This window comes from Anas platyrhynchos, chromosome 4, assembly GCF_047663525.1.
Source record: "Anas platyrhynchos isolate ZD024472 breed Pekin duck chromosome 4, IASCAAS_PekinDuck_T2T, whole genome shotgun sequence".
In the NCBI taxonomy this organism is placed as follows: Eukaryota; Metazoa; Chordata; class Aves; order Anseriformes; family Anatidae; genus Anas; species Anas platyrhynchos.
In genome coordinates this window covers 31,314,609-31,337,303 of record NC_092590.1, presented here as the reverse complement: position 1 = coordinate 31,337,303, position 22,695 = coordinate 31,314,609, and the positions used below count along the sequence as shown (strand labels likewise).

General features: G+C 37.7%; 1 protein-coding gene across 14 annotated transcripts in view; it reads right to left on the bottom strand.

Moving 5' to 3' along the window:
- Positions 1-22,695, bottom strand: part of MARCHF1 (membrane associated ring-CH-type finger 1) — a 295,689-nt gene that overhangs the window by 39,276 nt on the left and 233,718 nt on the right. For all 14 annotated transcript variants that reach the window (XM_072037339.1, XM_072037344.1, XM_072037340.1 and 11 more), the window contains one exon: positions 11,103-11,153. In XM_072037339.1, coding sequence (XP_071893440.1) covers positions 11,103-11,153 — 51 coding nt within the window. The remainder of the gene's footprint in view (positions 1-11,102; positions 11,154-22,695) is intronic.

Here is a 22,695-nt window from a genome sequence, read left to right as displayed (position 1 = left end):
GAATTTAAGCACCCCTTTTTACCTCTTGATGTGCTGATATATCAACACCAAAAGTGTTACTAGTTCTTTACTATTAGTTCCACAAAATGAAACTTAGAGGTATGAAAATGAAGCTAACATGAGAAATTAAATTGATAAAGCGTTTAGACACAATCCTTGGTGTTTCAATGCCTTGGTCCACAAGGCAGCGGAGGAACATTAGAGTGTCTGCAGTCTAATGCTGGAAAAAAAGGACAAGTATCAATGAAATAACATGTTTATATTTCAAATCTTTTTCTACAAAAGCAACATTTGACTTACGTGTTCTGTGAAGGAATATTAAATGTTCTTACACACGTTAGAAATAGATGGCATATGGATGGCTGGGTATACAATCTTGTTCTACCTCAGTCTCTGTGATTAGTTTTAAGTGCTTAGGCATATCTTAAGTCATTTGCACAGTTACTTAATAAAGAAAAATGCAGACATGAGCAGCAGAGCCATGTTTTTGGGCTACATGCTGCTACTGTGTGAGAAAATATCCCTCCAGATATACACCAGGTGAAGAACCCAGCCCCAGAGTCAAGGGTGTACTACTGAATTCATCCCTTGTGACTGGTTTCCCATCCCCACCCCCCCTCTTGGAGCTGCGGGACTGTACCAGTGCTGCTTTCAAGTTCAGTGCAATGTAAGGGGGTCAGGCTTGCTCTTCAACGGTGGATAGGTTATTCCCACGTCATAAAGGCAAGATTTACACCACCTAGCCACAAGCCTTATGCTTTGAAGGGGCAAGGAGAATGGCAAAACTGCACTGTAACGGTGCAGTAGTTCTGCACAAGTTCAAGAAACTTCCAGCAGCTATTAAAGCAGGAAGCCAGCTAGGCAAGTCTTAAGAGGGTTGGAATCAAGACAAGAATTAAAACAAATTATTTGAAAAGCTTTTACACTTATTATTTGGGGCTGGAGACAGTTGGAAATCTAATTATTTTAAGATAAAAATTACATTACTAGTTTGATTGCTTAAATCTTACATTTCACTCAGCTGCAAAGAGGTCTGGACTATTTCAGACCTGCTCTGGCACATTTACTTTCTAGTTCCCCAGCACCGGCATAATGACGTTATGTTCAGTTGCACAGTACTCAGAGCAAGGTTTTTCTTCTAAACACATTTTCATCAAATTCCTGAAAAATGAATGCTTTTTGCTTGTTTGTCTAATCCCTATTGGAGCAAACCTGACATCTGAGCACTCAAAAAGCTTTTGCACTGATTCAATCCTCAGAAACAAAGCAAGAAAAATTCAGCATGCCAAGTTATGGACCAGCTAATTCAGGTTCTGATCTCACAGCAAGTTCCATTCAGTAGGTTTCTACACCTTTTAAATAAATATGTTGGTTTTATCTGCTTTAAAATAGCCTTTAATACTAACATGAACTGATGGAGTGATTTCTAAAACTGAAAAAAAAAAAAAGTGTTTCTGGTACTAATTTTCTGATGCTTACTTGCAGTAAAAATAGACTCTTTCTGCCTCACAGGCACCGGAGGACCTTATTTTACATACAACTCTAGCCTTATCTCTGGATAGAGAGTGGAAGTGGAAGGCCCTCTTAATGTCTAGTGTGTCCCTGCCACCGCATATCATGCCAACAGAATCACTCATGGGGAGTTAAGCTGGTTTTAAAAACTTGTAAATTCCAACTCAGCTGAAGACCATCCCAGACCTTTACCACAAAACGCCTTTGTACTTCCACCCTAAATTCTGTCAGCATAACCTGTACTTGTCTGCTCTCTGGTCCCAACACTGCCACCAGACTTGCCTCATTTCTTTCCCTTAGCCTTCTTCCCTGCAAACTAAAAATCCCAAACTTATTTTTAATGAACACACACATGCTGTTCAGCCCAGCAGCACAAAGATTCCTAAAGGAGCATTTAGTTGGTATAATCAGAGGGCACAGCATGCAGCCACATGCAAGTACTAGGTCAGATCCTAGAATAGGTATCCTTGTATCAGCTGAGCATTTTGCTTCACGTGAGCAGCAGAAGGGCCGGGTAACACAAGCACAGCACTGCACACAGTCGTTTGGTTGGTGCTACCTTGGACTGCTTGCTATACAAAACACATCACTGAACAAGTCCATCAGCCCTGCTCATAACATAAGCTGTTATTTTCAGTCATCCTTTACTGACAGTTTTAGTAGCAAAACACAAAATCCTCTGGGTGGCACCATTTATTCTACAGGCATATCTGACAAATCAAAACCACGATCATTTGAATAAATCCTACTCATATCGTATCCACCTGGATAACAAGCTCAAATGGGAATGTATATACAACAGATGTTGGAAACAGTCTCAAGCACACAGGGCTTATTGTTATAATTGCTATTGCACTGCTACGTGGCTATTTAGCACACTGAATTTTGAGATAATGCACTTATTGAATAGAGGAATCAGGTTGGTGCTGTGGACTCCAGTCCCACTTGGCAGGAAGAATAATGAATTCCTTTAAAAATAGTATCCCTTGAGCAGATGTCTATTTCTGACGGTACAGATACTGTACAACTCATCAGAATGGGAAAACTGAACTAGCACCTTACTAATTTTATCATAGCAAACTATATCAGCAGCTTAATTAAATGTGGTAACTCAAAATAAAGTTGTCTAACAATCCATTTATAAGCAAGGCAGCTTATTTCTTTATGACATCAACACCAGGACGGTGCTGGAGGGATAATGCCAACTCCATCTGATTAGGTTTGGCACTTCAAAAGCAGTGTTAGTAGAGGTTCCCCAGTCACCACCTTCTGCTGTCTTGGCCACCTTCTTGTTGTCTTTAGATGAACTCTCTCATCAAGGCTACGCAATTCAATTAACACACATGACAGGGTGCTTACTCAATTATTTTTCATATGTTCAACTGGAGTTGGTCATATGTTTTCCACACAGAATACTGGTAAATATGGCATTTTCAGGACAAGCAAGATAATCATTTCTCTCACACCAGGGGGCTCTAATATCACACATCTCCATGTTAAAAGAGTTCAAAGACAGAAATGGGGGGCAGAATGACATGCAAATGATGAAATCAATAGGAATTTCCAGTCCACAGAATGGATGTTCGAGATCTGACAGAATTTCCCAGTTAACAACAGAAGACGAGACTCCTCACTGACCAACTACTGCTTACACTGCATGATGGAACTAGCACAGGAACACAGCTTGTGTTCTTTTTAAGGGGAAAAGGCTCTATTTTCACCTCACAGGAGAGCTCGGTAACAACATGTTCCACAAATGCAAAGCATTCATACCTGAATAGACATAAGCTTTAAAATAAAACACCAGATGTAATGGACAGCTGACATAAAATGTCCTTGGAGATAACCCAGAAAGGCAAATGAATCCTCTAATCTAATGCCACTGTTCTGAATAAAGATGGCCAAAGGCATTTCAAAAAGCCCCTCATCCTACAACACTGCCTAAGCAGAAAGTCTGAAAATTGCAGGAAGGTAGGGCAGGCTGGGAATATGACTAATGCTTTTATGCTCACACTAAATATGCTTTACAGCAGCAATGCATCACAGAATCCTCCAGATCCCACCAGCCAATACAGTTAAAAAGCTGAAACTCTACCCTAATCAAATAATGGCACACTAAGGAACAGATACCTTAGAAGATTATAGCAGTTTGCACAGCAATAAACTCAGCAGGAGATCCAGTCTGCATATTTTCATCTGATAATCCTGCTTTGTAAACAACGCAACATTTTAAGGGAACCATCAGTCTTTATTAACTTTTATTTGGATAATATCTCAGGTCTAGAAAGATCAAAAACACGGCTGAAATGACCCAAGCTCAAGTCCTCACCTATAGACAGGTGTATCTTAGAACATCTGTCTTGAGATGGCATTCCAACTTGAAACTGAAACTCATGCTCCTCTTTTTTTTTCTTCCCCCTTTAGTCAATCATGATGGAGTTCCTGCTTTCAGATCTAGACATTATTATTGTCTGACTGATGGCTTTCCAGCAACCATTAAATGAATCAGAAGCTCACTTCTGTTTTCTTTCACAGCAAGGTTTTTTTTTTTGTTGTTGTTGTTGTTGTTGTTGTTGTGTTTTTGGTTTTGTTTTTTTTTTTTTTGGAAATAATTTCCTGCACAATTCTTCCCCAAGCCTTTTCTTTCTCTCCTGTTTTTCTTTCTTTCTACCTGCCTCTGAAGAGACAGAGTAAAGGGAGAAGTAACACAGAAAGGAGAAGAAATATACTTATGATTCTGCTGAATGAAACTGTTCTGCTCCTTTGAAACTCAGTATGATCACACTAAAGAATGGTTTTAAATCTAAGTAACTAAAGAATGTTTACTTTCCACTAAAGAAAAATCAAAATCACGAGTGGCAAATCTATTGTGCTATTTAAAAATTAAACTAACAAAGACAATGGCAAATTTGAGCTGTAGATTTAATAAGCTTCTAATTTCTTTTGTCTTACTGAGCTATGTTAACCTTTCATTTATAGGTAGAAGTTCTATGCAAAATTCCACTCTTCCTCTACACACTTAGCATTGGTAGCTAAGCTTTGAATTGCCAGATGGATTATAGTTTGCAGAAGTCTTTGTATTGCAGTCCTGCAACATTTTTGATTCATGACTCTCTTCAAATGCTTCAGGATGCATCTTTTTAGGCATTATCACTTTGTTAATAAAAATGTTATTTAGCTCCTAGAAAAACATAACGGATTCATTGATTCACTGACTTAGGCAACTGAAACCCAGGGGGAGCTGGTCTTTTTCCAGAAGCTGCAGAGCCCTGAAGCCAGCAGTTCCTGACTGTCCGGAAGGAGCTAAATGCAAATGTAGCCTGAGGAAAGGTGAAACACAAACCATGCATCACCTTTGCTACTGTATTTTGCAGTATTTTACTTACAAACTAGTCAGTACCAGTATTCATGGTTTAGAGTTTCTCTTCTGAAGAGGGGTATATATTCCTACTTATCTGCAGGACTTAAAGCCTCAGTATATATACTCACCAGCTTTCACTCATATGACATTCCCTCAGTTCTCCCACAAGTGCCCATGTATGTGAGTGCACACGCTTGCCCCACTGTTTGCTTGGTCTGATGGACTATTAAGGAGGACTGAATAAATTCCCATCTGTGAGGACATCATCATTATATTTGAACAACCGACTCTGGTGTCTATTTAATATTTAATTATTCTGTCCCTAAGGGAGAAATCTAAATGTCCCAGAGTGAGAGAGCTGCACAAAGAATATTGATATGACTAAGCCAAAAGATAGTGAAACCCCTACAACACATCATTATGAAAAACAGGTGACACTGTGTTTTTGGAAGTGCAGAGAACTTCAGACAGCAGCAAAATAATAATTTTGTACCAGTGTGGAAATAAAGTTTGCTTGACTGGATTCTTTTTAGGACAAAGACCTGAAATGTTCTTCCAAGTGCCATATATGTGAAAAATGGCTGTATAAAAATTTCCAGCAGTATGTATGGAGTAGGTCTGTTATGGATAATAATTTTTGTTGAAAACTGAACAGTGTATGTCATCACTTGAATACTGTGCTTACTGGAAACAAATCACCTATATGGTATTATATATCATAGGACAGAGCTGAAATCAGTGATGAAATACTGCTGCCTCCTTATCCACAGAAGTGGAAATTACATATAAGCATTATGCACAAAGTACACTTGTATAAACACATAAAATTAATATATTTCAAATATCCAATTTTGTCAGGACGTGCTGGTGTGGCACATTTAGGAATACTCAGTATAAACTGTTGGCAAGAATTACAATTTAAAAACAAACACAATCTGTATGAAATATTACACCATATTTTTGTATGTATTCCCTTACATTAGAACACTAGTTTAAAATATGTCAAGTGTATCCAAGAATAAATTGAAAATACTTCTTCTACTGGTCGTCCCCTGAAACTGCAATACATTTAATGCAATTTTATTTACAAGTTCAAATTTCTGGAAGATTTAAGTAATTCTGCAGGTTGTTAAGCTTACTGTAAATGAAGATTAAATTCTATGTGCAAGCCACAAAGCATTCTGTAGACAAAGAAACCACACATTTACATCATCTAAGAGGAAAAAAAAAAAAAGCAGCAATAATTTTTATGCCATTGCATCTAGTTCTAGTTTTTGTTTTTCTCTGCTCTATGTTTTGATGAACAAAATACTTTTCACTAACTTGTTTACTTTGTGATGGTGTTTTTTACAGTAACAGAATCATAATGAGAGTTAAGAGCTAAGCTAGTCTTCACCTTTGATATTAATGATTCTGTTTATGAGCAAGAAGAATCATTTGGATGACTAAGATACCATTAACACTCAAATTTTAATGCCAGTTTTGTATACATGGTATTATTCATTGTAACAGTGCTTTTGAAGGCTGACATTTTACACTTTACAAGAGCAGGGACTTGTTTTTTCAGGGTTTATTTTTTGAAACTCTAAGATTTCTCTCAGTTCTGATGAGATACATCATTACGTTTATTTTTATATTGACTTCTTAAAGTTATTTTAAAACAAAGTTCATTACAGAAAACTAGGAGCTACACATTGAAAAGACTAAAAAAAACCACCATGGCAATCTGAAGAGAACTGTCATTTATGACAGGTGTGAGATTGGGACCAAATAGGAAGAATAGCACAGATGGATCCACTTTTAGCAGTACAGTCCCCTGTAGCAAAATGCTAGGGGTCACACAATTACTCTTTAGGATTCAATCACACAACAGCTATTCCAGAGATGCTGCAATCCTCTCTCACAAACTGACTACTTCAAAACAATCAATAAATTGGCAACAATTTCATCTAAAACTTTAGCGAGCACTGCTTTGACATACTGGTGTCTTTTGGTTTTCATTTGCATTTACTGAGAGGAGCCAGACGTGACATAGGCAATCAGTACAGAAATCGCCTAGGGTGGAGATAAAAAAGATAAACACAGAGTGGAACCAGTTTTTACATCCTTTACCTTCTCTGCTGGTTTTCATCTTCTAAAATAGACCAATGAATATCATCACAATGAATATTCTGAAATGATCACCTCACTTCTTCCTGATGTAAATCAACCGCGTTTTATTAGAAAGATGCTTCAGAGACTTGTAAATAAAAAGTATTCTAACACCTGCTCCAGGCTTTTAAGAAGCAATTGAGCCAAAACAAAAATCAGGCAATTTGCTCCAAGTCTGAGGTTCACTGAAAAATAAGCCCAAAGTTCCCATCAGAGAATTTGAAATCTTACTGCAGAGAAAGCATCCTCCTCTAAGGAGCTCTTGATTCATACTTAACATGCAGAAAGATAATTACAATGTGCTAGCAACATTTCTTCCAGAAAGCATTTTAACACAACCAGGAAGCCTCACAAACACATACAAGCATAACCTCTATGGGCTGTAATTCAAACACAAGACTTTTTCCACTGGTTAACCACAACAGAAAGAAATGAATCCACCAGATTCTTCTCAGATTAAATTTCCTCTTAAATTATTCACATATTTAGGAAGACATAAACGATTTACCAAGAAAAGCTACAGTGCCAAGAACTAACTGATGGCAAATATCTAATGAACAAAGTCATTTTTTTTTCATTTACTTAGAGTTTAAATACACCTGGAGAAAATAATTCTAATTCTGAAATCCAGAACAGTGCTTAAGACTACGTCTGGGAGATGGGTGGGAGAGAAAGGCTAAGGGTTACAAAGACAAAAGGAACACAATAGTGAGGCTGGTTCTTGACTCACATTTCCAGTATTTCTATGTTTTTATTAATACAGGCTTTGAAACCCATACTCAGAAATCACTCCACTTTGTCACTCTGAAGTAATAGGCACTGCAGGTTAGTCCCAGAGAGGACCCATCGCTCGCAGTGCTAGCAGGGCAGAAGGCAACACCTGTTTATCCATTCATTGATTCTGTGGGAAAAAATCTACATTATTACCATAAGTGTGGCACAAATTGGACACCAATACATTTTCCTAATCACCTCTGCTTGGAAAACCAACCGAAGTAGTTGCTCTTGGAACCCCAGGGTAGTTTTAATGACTCATAGGCTGAAGGTAATGAGTGAACGTCCCAGATGGATACCCACTGAAGAGAGCTATAGCTGCCTGTCAGTCAGCAGCACGAGGACAGAGGCAGAGTAAGGGAGATGGAGAGTACAAAATGATGTGAGACTACTTTAAAACCCTGCAATTAACTCGGTGGTTACCACACAGGTGGGATACTTAAGGTCACAGTAATGAGCTGGAACACACACAGAGATGGCTGAGTGAATTAGTTCAGAGAAATGCTCTCTCTCCCTCCTGCCTGCCGAGCAAAATGCTGCTGGCAAGGCGCAGGAGTGCCGAGTGCAGGAGGGGTGAAGCACCGTGATGTATGGGGACAAGGGACAGTGTGAGCTGCAGCCCTGCCACGCTCAGTGTTCACCTGCTCTTGCTCTTAAACATGGTGCGTGGTTCGGTACTAAGCCAGGTAAACAAAATCAAAGTGTAGGATTTTGCTCTTCTCCCACCGTATTGATAAAACACTCCATTTCTCATGTTAAAAAAATCTCTCACCGGTGGAGCTATGCAATTTCATAGTTATAAGAAAATAATCTGTAAACGAATGGCCTAATTTTATGTTAGTACATGTACAGAAACATATTATCCAGCTATTATTTTACTTACTTAGTAACATGTATCACAGTGGACTTTCCAAACAACTGTGTTCAAATCACACCTAAACACATTAGGTTTTGTCTTCACATTTGGCCAGATTATTACTGAAATTCTTATCAGAAATGTACATGCAAGATAAAAACAGTCTTCCCAACATCCTACATTTTGGCACTCCCAGTGGACAGCAGAAGTGAACTGTAAGACTCAAGTATGGATTTCTTCCCCCCCCTCTAGGGAATGGTGGATTTTAAAATCTATGGATTAAATAGGTACATAATAACTCGTAGCTGGTAAATGGCAAATCAGAGCTATTCCTTTTCATTATGTCCAGATAAGACATATCAAGTGTTCAACAATTCAGTTTAATCTGTATTACCATGCAATTCCGAGTTAATGTACCTAGTATGTAAAATTGCCTGAGCGTGTTCTGCAAACCTCAAGTGTCCTCTTTAAGGCTAAAACACAAGTTGAATGAATAAACAGCTTAAAATTGTTATGAAATATGAATCTGTGTTTGCAGAATCTTTGCTGTGTGCCATTTCACAAATAGGGTAGTGCAAAATCCAGTGATACCAGGCAATGGCTAATCTACTCCAGACCAAGATTTCCATACGCAACCAACCTTAGCATACACAAAAACACAAAACTATTGAAATGCAACTCTCAATTTAACCCTTTTTAGTTTACACAAACAGGCAAATGCAAATAGTAAAAGCCTCAAAATCAAAACAATGTATTTTGATTAAATTATATTTCTGAATGAAGGCTGATTTTTATGTAAATTGAGATGTTTATTGTGTATAGGATCTGACACTGCACAGAACGCAGCTCTTGCCTTTGATATTTTGTTTATGTCATCCAGAAGCCTCCAGTTTTGTTTTGGGGTGCAGTATATGTTACTATTACTTTGTGCCATGTGATAGTAACCTGAAAAGTCTGGTATTTGTTTTTCTGTTTTCTTTTACATACATATTCTCCTATTGTATGAAAAAAGGCATTTTGAATCAAACAATAGACTGCAAACTAGAATTCCAGGCAAACATCTTTTAGCATTAGCAAAGTTTCACTAGCAGGTAGTTTCACATAAACAGAAAAAAGTGTTTCTGAAAATCCTGCTTATAAATATAATACTTAAAAAGGTGCAAGCACCCTTTCTAATAAGCATCTATATTGATTTCTGGAGAAACTATTTTAAACTAAATGTCACTGAATGTCTCATACCACTGAATATATTTATGATTTGCCATTTTGTAATGCATATTACATAAAAAAGTAGAAAAAGCAATATTAAATCCACATAATTTTACAATGATTGTAAATATAGACATGCTTTTAAAATGTTACTGAAAATAATATATGTATAATTGACTGAGATCAAGCTTGTAAGTATATAATTAGGTGTTTTTTAAAAATAGCCAACAAGTCAAGAAGAGATTCTGCTACATCCTAGAACAGACTAGATATAATGTCTGTGTTTTTCCCTGCCTTTTTTTTTTTTTGTTGTTCTTCTTAATATAAAAATATAGTGTATATACAGCATATAGATGGTTTCTTTAACTGAGAAATCACTTTTTGTTTTGTTTGTTTGTTTGTTTTTGTTTAAAGAGCTCTCAGAAAAAAACATTTTTACAATGTGTACCCCAGAGACAAGAATACAGTGGGGAAGGATATACCTCCAGAGACAATAGCACAATGGATGCTGTTCGTACTCTGGATGCAAAAAAATAAATAAACAAAACAAAACAAAACAAAACCAAAACATCTTTATATACAAACATAAAGCATGGCTGTTGTTTTGGACTGGGATTCCATAATACTGAATTTTTAGCTTTAACTTCCTGTAAATTCTGGCTTTTTGGCAGAGATTTCAGCCACATCTGAACCAAAAATTTACAGAAAGAGTGTTAAAAACAAAGGACTGCAGTCCAAAGGACCGCAGTCTCATTCTGCCTCTCCCTACAGCTTCCCTTCTCTGTTTCCTAGAAACTAAAAACCATCTAGATATACAACCCTGGCTTCAGTGAATCATAAATTCCTGTAAAAAGAATTCAGTGTTCACACATTACAGCAACTATTATTTGGGTGGGGCAGGGGGCAAAAAATTATGCAGCAATTCTACCTTAAGCTAAAGCATTAATGTAGCATTATATTAATGTTAATTAATGTTAGCAGTTGCGGAAAGCAAGTGTAAGAAATCCACGTTACTTACTTATTATTATTACTACACATATTAAAGTCATGACTAATTGTATACCTATACTTTAAAACGAATTTTATTTGGTAGCCATAATGATAGGCAGCAAAAACTCAAAATGGGATGTTTGTAAAGAAAACATCAGAAATGCATATGTAATTAAATGAAGCACTATATTGTATTTGATAAATTTAGTTTTCGTTAAATTCCTCATAAAGGAAATAGATTTTACATACCTTTGAAATATTACTCGATCGACTTGTGGAACGCCCTGGAGATTTGTCATTCTGGAAAACAAAATTAGAAGATGCAAAAAACTTATAGCAACTTATAAATAAGAAAAAGTTGTACTTTTGTGATTATGAATGCACAGAGTTTCTCTTCTGCTATTTCTCCTTCAGGTTGGAAAGGGAATACACAGTGGAAGAATGCTCAACAACTAAGCCATTACAACATTCATGTGACTTACATGCAGGCAAAAGCTGACAGAAGGCCTGCAAGAAAACAATGTTAGCACCTAATTGTGTGTTGTTGTTTGTTTTTTGTTTTTTTTTTTCCTTTGTTGGTGGTGGTGGGTTTATAACAGCATTTAGACTGAAAAGCCAATGTACTGCCATGGCTTCTCATGCAACCTGCTACTCTTGTACGAAAAAAAATATTGTGTAACAAATAATAAAACCCACCTAGTTACACTAGGGTAACTTTTTGAGCATATCCCTGTCCAAAAAAGTTGAGTTCATCATTCAGGAAGATTAAAGAGCTCTATATGACTTCATGGCTAAACACACCCTGAGAACAACAAATTGTAACTAGTCATAGATACAACAATTTAACACCCACCATCCCTCCTCTCTCACCTGCACAAACACACCTGTAGGCAACACCAGGAGACTGAAACCCGTTAACAAAGAATCCATTGATAAGCTACATTTCTAGAGCACAATACTGTTTTTTTTGTTTTGTTTTTTTTTAATTGTTTGCTTTCTGGTAATTCAAATGAGGAAGTGAAGCAATCGTTCAATTATTTCTTCAGTATTTATGCTTATTTTGGAAAGAACACTCGTCCCCATGGTAAATTCATGTTATGGCAATCACAGAAATGCTGTTCTCAGCAGTGAGAATATAGGCTCAAACACTAAGGTGGAGTATTTATAAAAATCAGACTGATTTTTACCTAGAAAGGGTTGAACTAGACACTATTCATGCAAGAGTGTTAGATTATTTACTGAGGGTTGAGGGAAAGGCCCAAAAACCAAAGCAGAGCTTTCACCTGTGCAGCTTAATTCAGAACAGAAGTACCACTATGCCAGGCTTACAAATAAATTAATAGTTTCCTACAAACATGTCAATAAAAGTCTTTTAACTTCATTATAACCCATCTCTCCTCATCTTTCATTTCAAGAATGACAGAAAAACACTGCCTGTTAAAAAGTCTAAATTTGCTATACCATGAATACTCATCTCTAGTCTAGAGAAAAAAAATACTTAGGAAAAAAAACAAAACAAAACTTTGCCATTTTCCTATTAAAACAGCTGCTTCAATTTCAACTCCAGTAGGCACACCAAAATGACGAACAGGCACAGATACATATTCATTTCTTAGACTGTACAGAAAGCTCCAAACCGACTTGCATTTTCACATATACCTCCTACAGCTCTCTTCCTTTAGACGAGGAATAGCTCATGTTTTTGTTCCATCCCTCAGCGCCATCCATCTTCTGCACTGCAACTATTAACATACTGCACTCTTTTTACTTTACCTTCACCAGCAGTAGGTAGCACAACATATTCCTGCCCTCAAAAAAACAGTGCCACTGAACTCCCCAACCATACATCATTCCCCATTTAATTCTACCACTCAGGCTAATTCTCAGGACTTAAATACCTGCAGGTTTGTCTGTCAGAGTTTCTTAATTTCCAGAAAGAATTTTAAAAAAAGTTCAAATTATCATTCATTTATTATACCTTGTCCTTGAGGTAGGCCCTGCTCTGAGCAGGAAACTGAACCAGATGACTCCTCCTTACCTCAAGTATTCTACAATTCGATTATTTCTGTGATACATTATCCACTATAGCTTGGGCAAATATGCTTAATAAATTACTATTTTCTTATACTTTCTAGACAGCACTCGATATATACAATTTTGAATGTCTTCATTTATATCCACAGAAAATATACTTTGTATTTTCTGGGTCAATGTTCAGAGATGCTCAGCTCTGACCTCAAAATAATCGAAGTTATGGATCCATGAAATTAATTCCCCTTTCACAGTTGGGAATTACAAATGGGGTTCATAGTTGAGAAACTCCCTGCTAAAAGCATGCGACCTTTATCCTCTACCACTTGGCCTAAAGAAATATTTTGTATTTTCTGACAGTGAAGTGAACTCTGGAACTGCAACTTCCTTTCTTTTAATCGTCTGTCATCAGTGATCCATTTTTAAAATCTGTGCCCGGACTACAGCTCTCTAGGATTTTTACGTGATCCATTCTTCACTACAGCATGTTATCTCCTTTACTTCAGTTACGAGGTCCAGACCCACTGACGACTCTTAGCATCCAAACTGCAGAGTACTAGTTCATCCACTGAATGGTCTAGGTTAAGAGAAAGAATGCTGGCTCTCTGCAGCTTTGGGAAATCAAGAGAAAAAATAGTTGTTTTTGTTTGTTTGTTTGTTTTTTAATCATAATCTCCCCGTTGAGGCATTCCACGGTGATTTATCCCAAGGAGGGCACAAATAAAACACAAAATGTTGCACTAAATAACCATACATAAATCGAAGATAGAATTCACATTGAACTTGCATGACTGTTTGCGCAAAGAAAGAACAGAATAGATAAGTTATGGAAATATCTCTTTTGATATGCTGTCCTTAAAGACTGCTTGTGTTCTATAATTCCATTATAATGGTTTATCTTTATGGAATACTCACATTGTTAAGAATAATTGATTCCTTTTCTTACCGTAAGTGAAGAGGAACTTACTGTATTGAAGAATATTTTTCTTACAAGCTTGCTGTACACTGATAATAAAGATTGTTTCCCCGTGCATTCAGTATTATTTTACATTTGAAAGGTTATATCCAAAGAAATACGTGTTCAAACATCTATGCATATTCTTGTGCATCACACAAATGTCGTATCATGTACTTCCAATCTAATTATTTTTGGGGAAAAAAAAAACAGTAGCCTTCACCTTTTCGATTAACACGTCAAATGAGGAATTGTTTAATGCCTGCAGCTAGGGTTTCTGATCTCCTTGACTGAGTTGTCTAATTGTACACATGCAGAGTGCTGGCCCTTGAGCAAAGTAAAACCAAAACATGCAGAACTATGTCTTGCTAAAATTCTGAAACTGCCTTTTTCTCCACTCAACAAAACACCTCCTTCCAAGAGTCCACAATAGACACAAGGCTTTCAGTTTTCTTTTTCAGCTCCTTGTTAAACACACAGGGTGTTCTCTGAAGTCTGCACTTTGCTTTTTTTCTGTATTTAAACATTGTTCAAAAGCTCCTTGTTAACTTTGTACGAAAGGAGTCTTTATTACCCTATTATTTGAAGGAATGGAACAATTACATCCATCAACTTTGAAGTATTGTTCAGCACTTAGAATGATAATAAAAAAACTTTTGCACTTTTGGCTGATATATTATTCAATGATGGTGTCAATCAAGTAAAGCATGACAACCAGCATACACAGAGAGCATAGGATCTGGAGGGTAACTGGGACTTGGAAATTGTTCTGATTATAATCTGGATGGAGGAGAAAAAATCAGCATTTTGTTTTTTTGATTCATTCGAGTATCTTTTTGATATAAGTAGAAGGGTTTTATACAGGGAAAAAAAAAAAAAAAAAAAAAAAACTAAACATACCAAACATTTCTCTGAAACAGACAATGCTCTGTTTCAAAAATATCTCCAAATAATTGTCCTTAAGAAAAATTTCACCAAAACAGCTTCCTGTTGAAATTCTGAATTTAGATTAATTAGCATTTTTCATCAGAACACCTTGTTCCCCCAGAAGAAAGTAGCCAAGCAGCTTTATTCACTGTATGTTGCATTATGCAGTCCAAAAAAACACCCCGGGATGCCTCTCCTTACTTCCAGACATACTGTTCCAGCAATATCTCATCGTTTCTTTCCTGTGTTACATCTGCAGACTTGAGACTGCTTATCCCTCCTGCTCCCTCCTCATAACGAGCAATTTCAAAAATAAAACACTAATCAGGTATCTCTGAACATGTGATAGCATAGAAACAAGTTCCTATAACTATTTTACAGAAATATAGAATAAAAGTAGTCTGTGTCTGTAAATTTCCCAATTTTTGTTGTACCAAGGACATTTACAAGGATGCTATTGAAAATGCAATTCAATCTTCAATACAAATTCTGGGACAAGAAGAAAGAGAAATAATACCATGAAGTCTGAGACTATGACATGTTCATGGAACTGCTCTGGGAGGAGTTATATGTGTGCCTGTCCCCTGCCTCGTGCAAAGAAACCAACTCCAGTTTTAATAAGAAGTTAAAAGAATTAAAAATAAAATCATAGAATCATAGAATCATAGAATATCCTGAGTTGGAAGGGACCCTTAAGGATCATCAAGTCCAACTCTTGACACCGCACAGGTCTACCCAAGTTCAGACCATGTGACTAAGTGCACAGTCCAATCTCTTCTTAAATTCAGTCAGGCTCGGTGCAGTGACCACTTCCCTGGGGAGCCTGTTCCAGTGTGCAACCACTCTCTCTGTGAAGAACTTCCTCCTGATGTCAAGCCTAAACTTCCCCTGCCTCAGCTTTTTCTGTCATTAAATCACCTACTAAAATTTCAATTCAGTACTAGATGGGGTTCTTGAACTGGTGTTTTTTTCACTGACCAGCTTAAATTCAAGCGTATTAAACCTTCTGATGCTCAAAGATACATTTATTCCCCCATCTTGTAACTGTGGCTTACACTGCTAACAAACTGCATTTTTATTACAGCAAGAGAATAAAACTCTGACTGGGTAGAGGAGAAGGGCAGTAGTAACAAATCCCTAAAATATTGCTGTAACAGTTCAGGCTCTCATCACAGGGAGGAAAGTTGTGGATTAGCTGGTTGCTTTCTGACTCTTGCACTGAATTTTCTTACACACAGTTAGTGATTTTAAATTTTGCTGGGCAGCAAAGCCTATTCAAGTCCACCAATCTGTTTGTCTGGCTTGCTTCCTTCAGCTGCTCTTGCAGCTCTGGCTCTGAGCCCCGCTGGGGCTGACCCCAGCAGCTTGCTAACATTGCACCGCATCTCTCTGCAGAGAGCACAGCAGCATCGGGAACTAATCACAGAATCTCCCCACAGGAGCCTCCTTTTTCAGCACCTTTTCACTTCTGGAATTTCAAATAGGGACAGACAAGTCTTCCACGTTAGGTCCTTAGCTACCACATGCGTAGATGATCTCAAATCGCAATGTCAGTAGTTGGAAATCTATAGATCTTGAAAAATTAAGATGAATTAACAAACTTACATGTATGTTACTTATACAATACATTATTTCAGTATCTCAACATGAAAACAGAAAGACAAAAACATAAAACAGGCAGCATTCACTTTAACTGAGAAAGAAAAACTGCAATGCCCATAATTAATTAACACATAAATTCATGGTGTATTTACTGCACATCATGCATAATTTTACTGTGGAACCCAGAATGTTTTCAATACCAAAAACCAGCTGGATTCAAAGTGTCAACTCGCAGAAGAGAAGTCCTCTGGGAATATTATTGTGATGCAGATGTAACCTTTAACTAAAATAATAATAACAAAAGACAAATAAGAGCTACTAAAAAAAATAAAATAACACATACATATTATTTATACTTTTATGCTATATCACATCTCTCTACATAAAACATCTAAGAGTATATAACATATCTACCTATATATAAATGTATTTACATGTATAGATATGCAAATTTATGCACTTTTTTCCTTGTTATCTACTACTGAGCATGGCCATCCAGGAAAACAGCATCTCCTACATTTTGTTTATTGGTACATTATTCAAAAACTATTTCACAGTTTCTCATTTTTGGTCTAAATTATTAAAATGAATACACATCTATACATATTTATTTACAGCTACTTATGCTGAGAAGGTAATGAGAGAGTTCCTACTGCCTGAGCATACCACATGCCTCTTGGCCAGTTTGGACTTGGACAACCTCTTCTCTACTGGAAGGATCCTGACAACCATCAGGGTAACTGGAAATTTCTAAAAAGCTTTGATGTGGAGAATTTGAGTCCCGGAAGAAATTCAAAGCAGACTGCAGTCACAAAATAACACTGGGAAGGAAGCTAAGCTGGAATTGACAGTTATCTTTCATTATTGATGGAATTATTTTCTGTGCTGTTACATATTTTATATAACTTTTTCCAACTTTAAAATATTCAACAATTAGCCATATGACTGCTCTTAGAAATACCACTAAATCACCAAACATTAAATTTCTGATATTAAAAAAAAAAAAAAAAACTCTTCAAAAAAAAAAGATAAAAAAGATATATATTTTTTAATCTCCCTTCTTTGTAAGCAAATAAATAACTATTTTGTTAAATGTTAAGGGTAAGAAGGTCAGTAAGTTCAGTAAATAGGTCAAAATTTATGTCAAATCATCTACAAAGTCACTAGCAAAAAGCTCATGAAGAAGGTTAACTTAAACAGACCGAAGGTCTACATTGTACAGCAGGGCCATACAAAACCAGCTAATTGTCACAAATAAAGCTTCTTAGGATGCTGAAGCCCTTCTAACATGCCATTCTGGCTATCATCTGTAGAAACAATTTAAATCAGCATGACATAAAGAAGTTAATTTTATTAGCCTAGAAGTTGCTTATTTTCCACATACGTATGTATATGCCTATCTGTATGTGGGTGTAAGCAAGGATACAGCAACCTCCCCACTAGTGGGCTGCTGGGAAGCCTTTCAGAAGAATCACGTACACGTGCTTTATTGGTCAAATGTCCCCTGACTGCTTTTTCATTGTAGTCAGACTTATGGCACCCAAGGCCATACACATCTCATGTTCGTACTCTGGCTGCAGTAAGGTTTAGAGATAAACATTTAATGAAATTAATGAAATTATTTTCTTGTTCAAAGTTTTTCCCATTTTTCCCTCTGAAGAGAAACCCGTAATGCCACTAAGTGCACGCCACAGACATATCAGTGTGTTACTTCAGCTGCTTCTTGTACTGGTATGTCTAACGGGCTTCAGTCCTTTTCTCTCCTATCTTACCTCACAGCAGTTTCACTGAACACAATATAACAGCTTATCTGTAGCATAAGCTGTTAATAAGCATGAGAAACATATCAGAATCTGATCCAGCATCCTTTTGATTTGAAAATGCTAATTACACTTTAATGAGGCTTGGAGCAATTTTCCTCACAGGCCAAGATGAGTCAATAGCGGGCTTGCTGTTACAATACAAGGGTTTCACAGTGACACTTCTACCTGCAATTACACGGACAATTTCCATGTAACAGAATTCAGCTTCTTTCTCTCTATTTCACAGACCTACAAAGTTAAAACCTGTTTAAAAACTGGTATAAATACATTACTACATTAAAAAACAAAAACAAAAACAAAACACAGTGAATGAACCTTGAAACAGTGCAGGCGTTGATAGACTACAGTCAGAAAGCAGCTTGTACTAACCACTGGAAACTCTTCTGAGGTAGAAAGACATCTTCACCTGCCATAACTGCAGTTCCTGTAACAGCTCACATCTTACTTTGTTGCACCATACCTAGGAGAAGTGAAAAGTTCCAAGAAGCCCTTGCCAAAACTAGGAATGAAATAATCATGAAGTTGGAAGTAAGTTCAACACATCTCAGTAAACTTACAATGTGTGTCACATCATGGTCCTTAACTGATTCTGAGAGAAGCAGCTAGTTAGAAACTTCCTTTGGAAAATGCTTTCTGGCAACGCTTTATACTAATGAGAATAAGGTTAAAGGAACAAAACTGAAAATACAAAAAGCCGGGATTTCAGAAGATCAACATACAAGGGTGAACACGAAGCTTTACAACACAGAAACCATACACAGGAGTCAAAGGCTGCTGCTCATTAGCACCTCCTGCTTTGTGAGAGCAAAGTGCACTTGCTCCTGCTGCAATTAAGACAGCTAGGGGCTGGGGGCTGCAGGTGACTTTAAGTCCCCCCTTCACATGCAGACCAAAGAGGAGTCATTTGATTCAGTTCAGAGGCTGAAGGAGATCTCGTCCTTTCCCTCACTGAGCAAATGAACTTGAACAAATCTTAAACTGACCTAAGAACAGCCTTTCATGTTCTCCAGACTAGCTGCTGAAGATTAGTTACTTCTTTATACAAGTCAATAAGATGTAGTGCAAAAATCCAGCCCCATCCTCAAATGACTCAGGTTTGAGCTGAACAAGTTACCACAGGGGAAGTTTCCAATATATGCAGTTTTATGAAGTTCCAACATGTCAAAAATATCACAAATTGCGTACATATCCCTCAGCAACAGAACATCCTTCAGAAAGAATATCTGAAGCAGATAAGATGTTAAAACATCCAGGCTTAAAGTATGACACATTTCCGTGTCCAAAGCATCCAATTATTAAAATAATAAAGAAAGTTGAGGGGATTTGTACCAAGAGAAATGTGTGAATAAGAAGTACCAGCATTTTGTATTGTTCAATACAATGCACTAATTTTTTTTTTTTTTTAAATCTCTCCACTCACCTCTTTCCTAGGAAGCAAAACTGTACGCTGCCCAGCACAGACCCAGGCAGTAAGCAACACACCACCTGGTAGCAATAGATCTTTCTGCCTCCTCTGATGTAGGGTAACACAGGGGACTGCAGCTACTGGCAAAGAGATTTGTGCTGTGGAGCAACCCCATCAGGCAGCTCAGCAGCCCCAGCCGCTCACCCACCCTGCCCAGGTGGCATGGGGAGAGAAAGGGAGGTAACAGTGTGAGAGCTCAGGGGCTGGGGCAAGGACAGCTCGGTGGGGAAGGCAGAAGCTGTGCAAAGCAAAGCCCGACCGGGCCCCACTGGCTGCTTCCCCCTGGCAGGCAGGTGCCAGCCACTGCAGGCCAGCAGGGCTCCTCACATGGGGCGGCTTCTCAGGGAGACAAACGGTGTTGCTCCCAACGTCCCCCTTCCTCCTCCTCGGCTCTGGCTGTCATCGCTAAGCGTGCTACCAGGTGGTGTGGGACATCCCTTTGGGCAGCCTGGGCCAGCTGTCCTGGCTGGGACCCCACCAGCTCCTGGGGCACCCCTGGCCCCTTGCTGGCAGGGCAGCAGGAGGAGCTGGGAAGGCCTTGCCTCTGGGCAACCACTGCTCTGCCACAGCTGAACATCCATGTGCTGTCACCACTGTTTTCTTCAGAAGTCCAAAACAGCATTGTGTGAGCCTCTGTGAAGAAAGTTAACTCTGTCACAGACAAAACCATGACATGGTGCCGTTCTACTCAAAAAGAAAGCAGTGTTTTATCTATCCATCAGAGCTGATGAACAGCAACAGCCTCACCAGTCGGTACATTAACCTAACAAAGCATTTTCTGAGAGCTCCTGTGACGATGTCTGAGCCCCATCAAGCACAATATGATTTGCAGTGGGAGCTTCAGAAGGCACACACAAACACTGGGCTTTAGCCCAGTGGGTGCTCATCGATTACAGAACGGTTTTCTAGGAAGGCTCCCCAGTCTTTCTATCCTCTTTGTAAACAGCAAGAGAGAAAGAGAACCATGCTACAATGTAACAGCACATACACTCTTACTGTACATTTGTTGTAAACTGTTATGTTTATTATATCATTTTTCTGTAAAGATGCAATAATGAAGTAAGCCCTGATTACCTTGAATCCAGCCTTTTGCTACTTAGGTTGCTTTTTATGATCCCAAAGCGTTGAACTTGCAAGATCAGCATGTTATATTTTTCACACTAACCAGATTTCATTTACTTACATTAACCTTAGGAAAAATCACCAGCATTTAATCCGAGGTTGTTCTCTATGATTGGGTGTTCTGAGTCACTCTCAGTATGCAAAAAATGCACGTCTAAAATAGTCTATCTCCTTGTTGGCTCACTGACTGCTTGGTGAAGACCAAGCATCAAGCATTACACTGCACGAAAAGCCTACGCTAATTAGCTGCCTTTGCTCTTCTGCTTTTAACTTTGCTGGAGATGGGGGAAAGCTGCCAAAATGTTCATTCCTAGTAGCATTTTTCTTCCTAGCAACGTAGAAGTGATTCCTGTCTTTCTACAAAGCTGATCACTGAGTTGAAAATTAGAAGGTGCAAAGATGGACGGTGGACAAGTGAAACCTGCCATTACCTTCTTGTTAAAAAGACATGGGGAAAAAGCAGAGGAAGACTTTAACTTAAAAATAACAAGCTGCTAGTCTATACCTGAGTGACATACCTTGGTATGATAAAGTTGAAGGAATGCTGTTTACAAATAGAATTAGATGAAAAATGCAGTGAGGGATAATATAACTAACTAAATGTGAAGAAGGTATTAGGAAAACAATAATGAAATAAAAAAATAATAAAGAATTCGCTCTTTAGAGTCAAAAGAGTAAGCTATAGGGAGGGAAAGTAATTGCATCAATTTGTTATTGTCTGGTTTTAGCCAGAAAATTGCATGCATATTGACAGTTAAATACACTGCTCTAACTTCTCTGACATGGTGTCTATAGAAGATTTACTTGTCACATTGACAAATGATTTTTGGCCTACAAACACCTTCCTAACATTTTTGTGTTCCACTGCTATTTCCCAACATACTCCTCTTCAGCAAAAACTCTGAGTTTTATTATTCTTATATCAATGTCTAACTACAGCCTATTTAATTTCCATCGTCTTACTACATTAATCAGAGCACTTCAGTTGGAACAGGTAGTAATACACTTTGTGATAGATTTACACACATCAAAACCACTGTCTGCTACTTGGTTGTTACTGTCTAAGTCACCTGGCAATTATGCACAGCCCACACGATCGCACTAACGCTTGATTCACATTCTTTTGTTCCTGGAGACATGCTATGGGAGGTGCTGTGTTTGGGTGTCATTGATAAAGATACCTTACCATGGAAAGCTGCAAATGTTATTTTTATACTCTTTTTTTCTTGGCATTACTCAGCTATAGAAAATGAAGACAAGCACCATTTTTTTCTCTATATATACAAATATAACAGTTATTCACAATGTTACCCTTCTTAAATAGGTTTGACCTGTGGAACATGGAAGTGGAAAAGAACCCTCTTCCCTATGACATCAAATTCTCATTTTGTCTGTCTTGTATGATGAACAGACAGGCAACATGATTAACTTCACTGCAGAATCCTTAAATCAAGTAGCACTGTCACTTACACATATTATCTCTTACAGATAACTCATTTAAGCATTTTTCATCCCTGATCAATAAGGATCTCTTGTGTTTACTTTTTCATTCAAGTACTGATTTCAGCTTCAAATGGTCCACTACTCGCTATACATGTATCTGTTTTCAAAAGCTCCCAGTACATCATGAAATTTTGCTTTTCCATAAGATTCAGAGTGAGTCCACTCAGACTCACTGGACTTTTTTTTTTTCTTTGTTTTTTAGGTAAGACATTTGTTTCTCATCTGTTGGGATGTTTCCCTGAACACATTGTCTGGGCAAAGATCCTCTCCTGTTTGAACACTCTTGATCATCAGTATAAAATTTGCAGCAAGTAATTGTAAGGAATAGTAAATCCAATTTTTCATTTTTATTTTTTAAAGAAAGTAGATAGAGATAATTGTCTGCGGACCATGTCACCCAAATTTTAATTCATA